Genomic DNA, 12,169 nt, shown 5'->3' with positions numbered 1-12,169 from the left:
AATGTAGGATGCTGGAGTACAAGGTTTTTATCTTTTTATCATTGCTGACTTTAAAAAAAACTAGTTTCAGAGAAATTTTAGAATATTAGAACTTATGAGGGTCTCTACTGAAAAATTAATAGTGGCTAATCTTTAATCACTTTCACCTCTGCAGTTTGATTTGGATTCTATTTGGACATTTATCTTTGGAGTTCCTGCCTCCAGTGGAACTGTGGTCTCTTCTATCCATAATGTGTGCACAGAAGCTGCTTTTTTATTACTGGGAATGCTTCGCAGCATGCTGAACTCAGTAAGTTTGCTGAGATACCGAGACCTGTTGGTAATGCCTCCTGCCTGGGATTTTTTTTTTTGTAAATAGAGGAGTCCTTTGGTAACATAACTCTTTATTTACAATGTGATCTCTGGAACCTCAAAGTCTGTTTTATTATTTCTAACGTAAGAATGGACTGTACAGTTTTTAAGACCAGGGAGTCTCGAACCCTACCCAGTTCAGATCCTACCTGTGGAACTTCAGGCATACGAACCTCAGCTGTGTGCCTCAGTTTCCTCATGTTTAAAATGCTAATGATAACAGAATTTATCTCTTAGGGTTTTCGCGAGGATTTAATTAATTAGTGTGCACATAAAGCATTTATAAGAGTGCCTGGTATATAGTAAGTGCTTCAGAAGTATTAACTGGTATTAATATTATTAATGTAATAAAGTATATGTTATAATGTATACATATGTAATCAATGTATATTACAGTATATGTTACAATAATATTATTTTAACTTTTCAAATCACTTTCATTTAGAAGTTAAAAATGTTAACAATGTAAGTTTTCTTTTGTTTTTGTTTTTCTGTTCTGATTTTTTCTGAGTTAAAGTATTGAAAAAGAGTAAATGACAGAATTTATGTTCCTGTCTATCTGATGGGAATACTGTGAATAATGGCTTAATGTGTTTACACAGTTTAGGATGACTTTGTAAGAGGAAATGTTAACTTAGACTGCTTGAATTACACATACCTGACAAATCTAATTTTAGTCAAAACTATTGTTATGTCATCTAAGAGCAGAACGTTACCATCAAATGCACTAATTTAGAATGCTTTAGGATTCTTGTTTTGTCACACCCATTCTCCTGGAAGGTGGGAAAAAAAAAAAAAAGGATTCTTGCTTTGATGACTACTTATAAACAAATATAAAAATCTAAGTTAAAAAGAAAGCCATTCTCTGGGCAGGTATCAGGAGATATCCATTGTTCAGCTATACAGTTTTCTTTTTATGTTTTTTAATCCTCATTGTATTACATAATGCTTAAGTGTGAGGCCCGCAAAGGTGAAGTACCTTCCCCATCTTTTATGGTAGCTCCTAACTCTGCCGCGCAGCACAGTGAGGCAGCATTGTACTCGTGTTAATGTGATGAGTAATCAAAACCGCTGACTTTAGTTAGCCCAGCTGTGAGTGATCCAATGAATAGACAAACATCCTATCAGTTTCTAAGGGGATTGTTTTTGTTTCAGCTCATTTCTAGGTTTGTTTGCATGTGTGTACACGAGTGTGTTTGCTCATGTGTGTGTGCTTTATAGAGTTCTGGACCAACGATAGATCCAGTTTTATAAGAGTAGTGAGTAATGGGTTTTTTAAAGTAATTTTTATCAGCGTCCGTTACTCTAACACAGTGTCTCTCCGCTCGCTCCCGACAGCCGTGGCAGTCGGAAGAAGAGGGGTCGTGGCTCCGGGAATACCCCGTGACGCTGATGCAGTTCTTCAGATACCTGTACCACAACGTGCCCGACCTGGCCTCCATGTGGATGAGCCCCGACTTCCTGTGCGCGCTGGCGGCCACCGTCTTCCCCTTCAACATCCGCCCGTACTCAGAGATGGTAGGAGGGGTGAGGAATGTCAAAACTGGAATTTGTCTGTCCCAATGGTTAGCAGATGGTTTTTTTGTCAATCTCTTAGGCTTTTGAGCAGGCTATAGTTTCATAACTTAGTGCCCCACCTCTTACATCATCCGGTGTCCTCAGCTCCCCGCACTTTCCTTCTGCTTTCCCCTAAAATAACAGTCCACTGTGCTTCCTTTTCTCATTCACCAAATTCCTGTGAGTCCCTTGTTAGTAATTGCCCTCTCCAAGCAGTCGATCCATTTCTCATGTGGTGATAACTCCGTAGTTGTAAAATATTCTTTTCAGGTAAACGAACTCTAGTCTAACAGAACTTCTTTTCTGTTTCATATTAGGAATTAGGCACTTGCTGAATTTAATCCTTATAAATGACTTACAGGTTTCATGGTCTTTATAAAAAACAAAGTATATGTTGGTCCTTTCTTCTGCTCAACTTTTCTTATTTTGTTCAACTTTTATTTTTCTTATTTTATACTAATTTAGTAGAAAATTATTAGACTATAATCATATAGAGTATAGATACTTTTCTCCTTTATTTTAATCTCTTTTAATTTTATTTTTTTAATTGACAAATAATTTTACATATTAATGGGGTACATAGTGATGTTTCAGTACATATAATGTGTAATGATCAGATCAGAGTCATTAAAGTATCATATCAAACATTCGTCATTTCTTTATATTAGGAATATTCAATATTCTAGCTATTCAAAGCTATATATTATCGTTAGCGGTAGTCAATCCTGTAGTGGTGTAGAACATTAGAATTTATTCCTCCTATGTAGCCGTAATTTTGTATCCTTTAACAAATCTCTTCCCATCCCTGTTTTTCCCCTACTGTTCCCATTCCTAGTATCCTTGCTTCTACTTTTTCATTCTATGAGATCAACCTTTTTTCCCGCATATGAGTGAGAATATGTAGTGTTTAACTTTGTTCCTGGTTTATTTCACTTAATTCTTTTCTCCTTTAAAACAGGCCGACAAGACAGTCATTCCTCCATAATACTTCCGAATTTCATGATGTTTCCTCTCATTCCTACCACGTACTCTAGGGCCTGGGATAACCTGCCTTCTTCATACAAATTTTCCGCCATGTATAAAGGTGGAATATTCATTGTACAATTATGGGGATTTATAGGAGAAAGACAAGTATAACACATGACCTTAATACCTCGACTTGTTTATAATTTTAGAATCCTCATTTTTGGTAAAAATTGACCCTCAATGCTATCTCCGTGCCTTTCCGTGTCAGCACCTTGTGATCTGTCTGCTCGTCTGTCTCTCTCAAAATTAGCACACGTTTTATTTATTTATTGGGGTTTTTCAACTTGCAAAGAAATGGATCACCCCTTAGGTGCTACCATTATGCCAGATTTTCTTCTGAAATTTTGTGAGATTTGACTTCTCATTATATAGATTCCAAATATGCAAATATAGTCATTCTCATTTTACTATTTAGGTGCAGTTATCCACAGTAGACCTATAATTTAGCATAATGCAGATTGTATTGTTAGTCATCAATCAGAAAGACCACGTGTTGGGTAACCTTGACATGTGCTACCAGATTACTTCCTTGAACATGAGGGTCACGTAAAGCAGAGTGAAATAATGTGCTGAGCAGCTTAGTAAGTGGTAAATGCTGAAAGAAGATACTGCTGCTGCAACAATTTTATTTTTAGGAACCACAGAAGTAAAAACGTCAAATAAAATCTACTGCGATTACCATGTTTTTCCACTTGATTTTGCTAGGTGACTGATCTTGACGATGAGGTCGGCTCTCCGGCAGAGGAGTTTAAAGCATTTGCGGTGGACACAGGGATGAACAGGAGCCAGTCTGAGTACTGCAATGTGGGGACCAAGACATACCTGACCAATCACCCAGCTAAAAAGTTTGTTTTCGACTTCATGCGCGTCTTAATAATAGACAACCTCTGTCTTACCCCTGCCAGCAAGCAAACGCCACTGATTGATCTCTTGTTGGAGGTAAAGACAAAGAAACGCATTTGCATCTCTTCTTCATTGCTTTTGTAATTGGAATGTTAATGAGCATGCAAGTTCTATGCCAAAGATTTCTAATTCTTCAGAGTTATGTATGGGCAGAAGGTATCATGGACTGTGGAAAGGCTTTAATCTTACCTGAGCTTTAGATCCCATCAATTTGTTCTTTTTTCCGTTTCCTCAAGCATGCTTCTAACTCGATCCTTTATCACCCTTTCTCTAGGAGTTGGCAAACGTTTTTATGAAAGGCCAATTAGTAAATACTTTCGGCTTTGTGGGCTGTACAGTCAGTGTCACAACTATTTAACTCCACTATTAATGGCTAAAAATCAGCCATGGACACTACATAGTGTGAGGTCTGAGCATAGCTGTGTTCCAACAAAGCTTTATCTACAAAAGTAGGCCCCGGCTGGAAATGGCCCACAGGCCATAGTGTGTCAGCCCCTTCCCTAGACATCGACGGTACCGAGTAGCACTGTCTTCTCATCCCACAACTCCCTACTTTAGTCCTGTTACCCATTATTGCCAGACGTTATTGCCATTAGCGTGCTGTGCAACTTAAGACATGGTACGTGTTGCACACGTATGTGCTCAGTATGTACTTGTCGAATTTTCCCCAAGGCAGCAAAACTTCTAGGTTGCTCACCCATTCTGCTGATATGCGGTATGGATCAGCTGATGGATCAGAAGATGAGAGTGGCTCTGAGCCTTAAGGGGCTTCACTCTTGGCTCTAGACATTAGCCATCCATCCCTGAAAAACATTAAAAATGTTCACTTAGAAAAGTCTTAAGACAAAATAAAAGATCACAGAGAGGGAATTTAATATGATATAGTTAGTTTCCTATACATTCATGTTCTTTTAGCCAAGTCATACAAATAGGTCAAATAGTACATGCCAGGGGCTCTTAAAATAACGTGCTTTATGAAAGTTTGAATCTTTGCAGATGCCTGCATTTCCGTCTGAGGAACTTCCTGCGAGCCCTCAGCAGGAAGGGCCTGAACCTTCTCTGCTCCCTCTAGTGGCTGATACGGTTAACTTTTTAATTGCAACCTGAAGACCACAGATGCTTATCTTATTCATGTGACAATATCTCCATTTGGTCAATTAAAAGAAATCACTAATGTAATTTGGATACCAGTCATGCAAAGCATTTCAATCAGGACCACGATGTTTAATAATGGTAGAAGAATAATTGGTTTCATCAGTAAGCCATGTAGTAGAATTTTAAAACATGCATGGTAGAGCTTGTCCCCTTTGGAAACTTTAAAAAGATCTAAGAAGAGAGAATAGCCAGCATCCTAGTGTATAGGGTAAAAATTTGAAGTATTCTATGAAAAAAATGGCGTGGTAATTGGAAAATAACAGGATAAAGTTCAGAAGAGATGTGCTCAAGAAAGCATAACTGAGCAAAAAAAAAAAAAAAAAAACACATATGTGAAGGATACGGGGTGGTTGTTCACTGTCCTCCTTATACCCATAGAGAACGTGTCCCTCAGAACAATTTTAGGAAAACATATGTCCTTGCTGACAATCTAGTATGCTTCTTTTTATGAATAATAAAAAGCTTTGTAAACCATATTTTTTCTCCTCCTTGATACATATGAAGCTCAGAGCTAAATTGTTTTTCATTATAAATATTTCATTGCCCGTTGACATACTCTCTTGATGACTAGATTCTTGAGCTTTTCTATTTGTTTCAATGGCTTTATGATTTGTATATCATTTTATCCGTATTTAATTATAAACTGCCAGATTTCTTTTGGAAGTGAGATATAATAAGAGATTATCAAATATTTATTAAATACTTAACAGTGTTTAGAATACTGTTTTTGGAAGAATGGATTTAAATTTGCTTTAAGTTTTAAAAAATTCTATGGTTAGAAAAATAAGAAAGATTGCAAGCATAAATACCATCTCAAGTCATAGTTTTTTTTATCTAGCAGTAGAGTTTTTTAATCTTTTTAATACATTTGTTAATGTAAATATAGTTTGGCCTTATGTTTGGTTGGTTCTGTTTCTAATTCTGAATTTTATTGATTAGGCTTCCCCTGAAAGATCTACAAGAACTCAGCAAAAAGAATTTCAGACTTATATTTTGGATAGTGTGATGGACCATTTGCTTGCAGCTGATGTGTTATTGGGTAATTCTGTGTTTTATTTTTATTTTATAATAGTACCTATAATTACTCTGCTTCTCTATCTAAACCCCAAATATCTCTCTTTTTTAACTTCATCTCTTTCCTCTTTTTAGTCTAGCTTCAAATACGCAACGTTATAGTGGTGCAATTTATCCATGTTGCTGCATATTGTAGCATGAGTTCATTTATTCTCATTGCTATATAGTATTCTATCATGGATATGTATTTATTGATTTTACTATTGATAGACATATGGAAGTTTCCAGTTTGAGACAATTATAAATAAAGCTGCTATAAACATTCTTGTCCATATGGACCACATATGTGTACAATATTTCTACGTATCTGTTGGGTACGTACCTATGAGCGGAATTGTTCGGTCACAGGTATGTATATGATATTTTTTAGGATGGCTTTCAGGAAAAAGATCAAAACACATTTAAATATTTTTTTTCTGTATGTCAGTATCTAATTATAATAAAAATAAAAAACTATATATATTTATAGTGAAGCCAATATTTATATATAAAACAAAGACGGAATTTATAGGAGAAGGAAGAGATGGTTTAGTATACTGTATATGCTACTTTGAGGTCCTGGTGATACTATTAATCATAGAACCTGTGCACTGTTAAATTAAGATTTTTCTCAAAAGTAAATTTGCCAGGAAATCTTTAGTATTGTCTTAACATGTAACTGTGCACTCCCAAAGCAGGGTGTTAAGTCTCCCTTTGTACTTGCTCTTATCAGTTGAGATCAATCGTGCTACATAATGACACAATGTAGTTAGGTAGGAATAATAATAATCACATTTAGTGGAGCCTTCAGAATTTCCACAGAGGAAGGGCGTGGAGGGAACGTTCTAGGTAGGAGGTGGGGCTAGGAGGAGTAGTCATGAAGCAGTGTTATATAACAAGCACACTGAAGACACTGGGGTCCCTTTAAAAAGAGAGACCGTGCTGATGATAACCCTGGAGGGGGCTAAAGGCACCACCACCATTGACTGCGCTTTAGTTTTTGCAGTTTTCCTGAAGCTCTATTCTGCCTGTGTTACTTCACTGTTATTACAGGTGTATACTCAAAGAGAGTTTTATTTGATGTTTTATCCTTTATTACTTACATAGAATCAATTTATAGCTAATAAACTGACCTAATTTTTCTCTCCAGTGGAGATCCCTTGTGACTGACAGTTTATGTTGAAGAACTGTTTGCTTATCACAGGCTGTCTTTAGGCAATAGGGACTTCACAGGTAGTCTCAATCCGTAACACTTTATTACTGCTGAAATTATTTCTTCCAATATTTCTACTGATTTCTTACCATGAGCGTCATTTTCTTAAAGACATACATAAGAGCTAGTGGTCATATTTCTAAATGTTATAGTTGCACTCATTTTTCCTTAGCCTGATTTTCTTTGAGGATCTGGTCTTACACTGGTAGATACCAGTTTTCTTAGACCTTTTTTTCCTCCCGGAATGTAGGGGAAGACGCATCTCTGCCTATTACCAGCGGAGGAAGCTACCAGGTATTGGTGAACAATGTGTTTTATTTCACACAACGTGTGGTGGACAAGCTTTGGCAAGGCATGTTCAACAAAGAATCTAAACTTCTTATAGATTTTATAATTCAACTAATTGCACAGGTAATCCATCGTCACTGTTAGTCGTAGAGTACATGTTTTCTCATTGAAAAACTTTGCCCGTAGCGTCAAAGTTGTTGGAAATAAGTGTAACTAATAAGATAATGAATGTTAACATTTAATACAAAGCTACGCCTATTAAAAGTGAATTTAAAAATATGGACTTTTAACAGTTCCCTTGTTGGCCTGGTGCCAATGTGTCCCTTATAAAGTTGTCTAGTTCTCTCAAGCTGTGGTCGCTCACTGACCTCCCCACTGGTGGTGGTCTTTGCTACCCAGATAGATTTAAATACCTTAAGTTAATACAATTTGATAGGTTTTCACAGTGTACTGCATCAATGTGTAAGGGCTTACACAGCATGAAGAGTTGATATTTAGGAATAGTCTCTTATCAATTTCTATTTTTTGCAAAGTCCATTGTAGTCCATATTACTTTGAAATTGTCATTTTTTGTGCATGTTCACAGTATTTTTAACTAAGGAATATTGGCCTTGTTTGGTTTGGCATGAGCGATTAATTTTATTCAACACATAATGTAGAAAGTAGGAAATATTGTTACCATGTTTTATTAGCATGTGACGAAGACACACAGGTTCTCTTATGTCACCTAAGAATTTTTTTTAGAGGTACATTTGTGTTTAAGCCAAAGAGAAAATTCTCAAGAATGTCAAAAAAAAAAAAAAAAAATTTTTTTTTGGCACATTATGTCTGGGGGCGGGGGGTATTTTTTTCCTAACATTCTAGGTAATTTTTTTCAGTAATTTTGAGTAGAAGTCATTTAACCTGATAAAATTTGCTTAGTAGGAGACTTCACCCAGATGACACTTCTTTATGCTATCGGGCAGGCTGCTCTGTCCCACAGAAGTGTTAGCTCTCTTCACTGAGAGCTCTATTTTTTTGTTTCCGTTTTTGTTTCTGAGACAGGTTCTTGCTCTGTTGCCCGGGTTAAAGTGCAGTGGCAGCATCGTAGCTCACTGCAACCTCAAATTCCTGGGCTTAAGCCATCCTCCCACCTCAGCCTTACAAGTAGCTGGGACTACAGGTGTGTGCCACTACTCCCAGCTAATTTTTTTATTGAGACAGGGTCTTGCTGTGTTGCTCAGGCTGGTCTTGAACTCCTGTCTTTAAGTTCCTCTCCTGCCTCGGCCTCCCAAAGTGCTGAGATTACAGGCATGAGCCAATGCACCCAGCCCGGAACTGTGTGTTTATGTAGCACTTGTTCATTAAATTGCATTTATGTGCCTCATGGGTTCTGAACTCTGTATTAGTAAGAGCTTTGTATCTTTTAACTTATCACCTCTAGTAGTTAGCATGGCATCTGGTACGCAACAGACCTAGTGAAAGTTGATGTGTAAATGGTGAACAGATCTTTTATCATTGTCCATTTTACTGAAAACTTATCTTTTATATCTTTAGTCAAAGAGAAGATCACAGGGATTGTCACTGGATGCGGTTTATCACTGCCTCAACAGGACCATCTTATACCAGTTCTCACGGGCACACAAAACTGTTCCTCAGCAAGTAGCTCTCCTGGACTCACTCAGGGTCTTGACTGTAAACAGGAACTTGATCCTGGGACCTGGGAACCACGACCAAGAATTCATTAGCTGTCTGGCTCACTGCTTGATTAATCTACATGCCGGAAGGTAAATCCGTTAGGTTCAGTTTGCCATGTTGAATTTGTCTTTGATATTATTCCACCGGAATTCTTTGTTTTATTTTTTCAATAGTAACATTTCTTTTTGTGTTTAATCAATTTTACTTAAAACTTTATACAAAAGGTTACAGGGCAGGTGTTGCATTTTGGCAATGAATAAATGGGTATTTTTGTCTTTTAATTTACTTTCTGTGTCTCTAAAATTTTCTGTAATCACCGTGTCACTTACAGAATTTTTAAAAAGAAATTTGCTTTTAAAACAAATTAAATACACACTGTTGGAGGCTAAGAAAAGTAAAAAGAAAAACCTGATGTAATGTTATATGTTAAATGAGTAAAATTAGTAATTTACTGTTGATTGCTTTGACGTATTTTTTAATGTCTGCTGGGGACCAGGCGTTGAATGAGGAGCTGGGATAAAATGTAAGCCAGACCATGCGGCAGCCCTCTCGAAAGGAAAACGGATAGCTAAGCAAGGCCCGTCAGGCGTACTGAGTGCTCTGCTCTGCTAGAAGCGCAGTGCTTCGGGAGCACAAAACGGGCCCCTAACCGGGAAGAAACACCTGTCCAGTTGCTACTTGAGACCTAGCTGGAGTTGGGGAGGACAAGAGAATGAGGACAACTGCTGCAGGTAGAAAGAGCAATCTGTGTGACTGCCCAGAACGAAGAAAGAATATGACACTTTTGGGAAACTGAGTATTTCAGTGCCGCAGGAGCAGAGTGGTGAGATACAGGACTGGAGAGAGAACACGGGCACATTAGTAGAATGTTCTTAGTTAAATGAACTTTTTGTAAGTTTAAGTAAAAATGTTAACAATAATCAAAAAGCATGTGAAACATTAAGATGATGATCTTGATGCTATAGATTAGTTTAATTACATGTAGTCAAGTGGATTTGTTTGATCACCCTTAAAGCATCTTCTGGGTAAACTGGTTTTATTTTGTGCTTCTGCTGCTCAGACATTCAGTAATGTCTGCCAGTGACGCAACTTTGTTTACTTGTGTCTGCAGAGTAATTCTTAGTTACTGTAGTTTTTCAGCTACAAGCATTTCCTTCATATAATTTAAACTGCCTGGAATTTTCCAGTAACGTGGATGGATTTGGACTGGAAGCAGAAGCCCGCATGACCACGTGGCACATCATGATCCCCTCGGACATCGAACCAGACGGTAGTTACAGCCAAGATATCAGTGAAGGTAATTGCCTCAATTTAGGGATTTGTTTTTGTTATTGTTGTTGTTTTATCTCCAATTTTTAATATATAACCAAAAAAATTGACTTCAGAAACTGCCAACATTGACAACCGCTCTCCCAGTAGGGCAACTTGTACATCCACCGACGAAGTGTCTCTCTGTGCCAAGATGGGTCTTCACCAACTCTCCATGTTTCCTAGTAACACTGAGAGACTTCATGGTAGTATTTACACTTGTTTAAGTAGTGGAAATGCAGATACTAACTTAGCATTTACTATAAAGTAGAATCACGTATCACATTAGAAGCAAAATATTGTTTGTGACAGGTTGTCAGTAGTACCATTTTTATTTTATTCTCTCTCTTTTTAAAAATCTAGTTTTCCTTCTGATATTGTAAGCATTACACTTTGAAATCTTTGTGTGGGCTGATTTTTTATCTTCCCATGTTTAGTAATAAAGATGAAATCAGAATGGTAGTGTCTGTCTCCCCAGCCATACTGTGTGATAGTTCTGCATTTGGTTGTATCCTTTGGAAATCCAACACTCATTCTTTCTTTCATCCATTTAAGCTTTATTCTTCTTTCACCAGACTTTCTTGAACTCCAGACACAAAAGACACAGTGGTTGTTTTCATCCCCTAAGGAACTGACATTCCTTCTCAAAGCGAGGTCCTCAGACTAGCAATGTCAGCATCATTTGGGCACTTGGTAGAAAAGCAGATTCTCTGGTCCCACTCAGATCTACCGAATCAGAAACTCTGGGAGTGGGGACCAGCAATCTGTTGTAACAGGCCCTCCAGGAGATTCCGATGCTTGCTAAAGATTGACTGGTCCAGGGGAAGAGTCAAATTGACAAGGCGTCCAAAGCAAAACTGAATTTAATAGTAAAAATCTTCTTAAAATATTTATTATTTATTTTCTTGTGCAAAATATTCAAAAACAACTGACTTAGTTTTGAACTCACCTTAAATATTCAGAGCTAAAAATTACTTTTAAATGGGAGATAAGTTCTTATCTATCAGAAGCTAGATAATTATATATATGTAATTTCTAATTTTACAGAGAAAAATATAGTCTTTTTTATGAACATAAAGATTTTTAAAATGTTTTCCAAGTAGCCAGGCATAGTTTGCGTTAGCTAAATAACCTTTCACTGAGCTGGATATAACATGAGCATTGTTTTTCCAATTAAATACTGTAGTTAAAATTCCTAGATGCGAAACATGAAGAAAAATGATTCTATTTTGATATTTGCTTTTTTTTTTTTTTTTCCCCATTTACTAGGGCGTCAGCTTCTCATAAAAGCTGTCAACAGAGTTTGGACTGAACTGATTCATAGCAAGAAACAAGTTTTGGAGGAACTTTTCAAAGTCACTCTGCCCGTGAACGACAGGGGCCACGTGGACATAGCCATAGCAAGGCCGCTCATCGAAGAGGCTGGTTTGAAGTGCTGGCAGAATCATTTGGGTAAGGAGGCCCGCAGACATCATGTGACCACCCGGCTGTCATGTATGGGTCCGCTTTAAATATGTCATTAAAACATTCATCAAAGAATACTGTGATGGCAGTAGGAATTGAAATCTATACATTCTAACCATTCTAGAATGATTATATCGAGATTTGAGTTTTCTTCTTGTATTCCTTATTTCTTTT

General features: G+C 37.1%; 1 protein-coding gene across 1 annotated transcript in view; it reads left to right on the top strand.

The window, feature by feature from the left end:
- Positions 1-12,169, top strand: part of WDFY3 (WD repeat and FYVE domain containing 3) — a 208,769-nt gene that overhangs the window by 146,486 nt on the left and 50,114 nt on the right. The window contains exons 32-39 of the mRNA XM_012647224.1: positions 155-289; positions 1,690-1,869; positions 3,640-3,873; positions 5,932-6,031; positions 7,509-7,669; positions 9,083-9,312; positions 10,411-10,520; positions 11,801-11,983. Coding sequence (XP_012502678.1) covers positions 155-289; positions 1,690-1,869; positions 3,640-3,873; positions 5,932-6,031; positions 7,509-7,669; positions 9,083-9,312; positions 10,411-10,520; positions 11,801-11,983 — 1,333 coding nt within the window. The remainder of the gene's footprint in view (positions 1-154; positions 290-1,689; positions 1,870-3,639; positions 3,874-5,931; positions 6,032-7,508; positions 7,670-9,082; positions 9,313-10,410; positions 10,521-11,800; positions 11,984-12,169) is intronic.

This window comes from Propithecus coquereli, unplaced genomic scaffold (genome assembly GCF_000956105.1).
Source record: "Propithecus coquereli isolate 6110/MARCELLA unplaced genomic scaffold, Pcoq_1.0 Scaffold26, whole genome shotgun sequence".
NCBI classification, from domain to species: domain Eukaryota; kingdom Metazoa; phylum Chordata; class Mammalia; order Primates; family Indriidae; genus Propithecus; species Propithecus coquereli.
The sequence above is the reverse complement of the archived record's forward strand: the minus strand, read 5'-3'. Positions and strand labels throughout refer to the sequence as shown.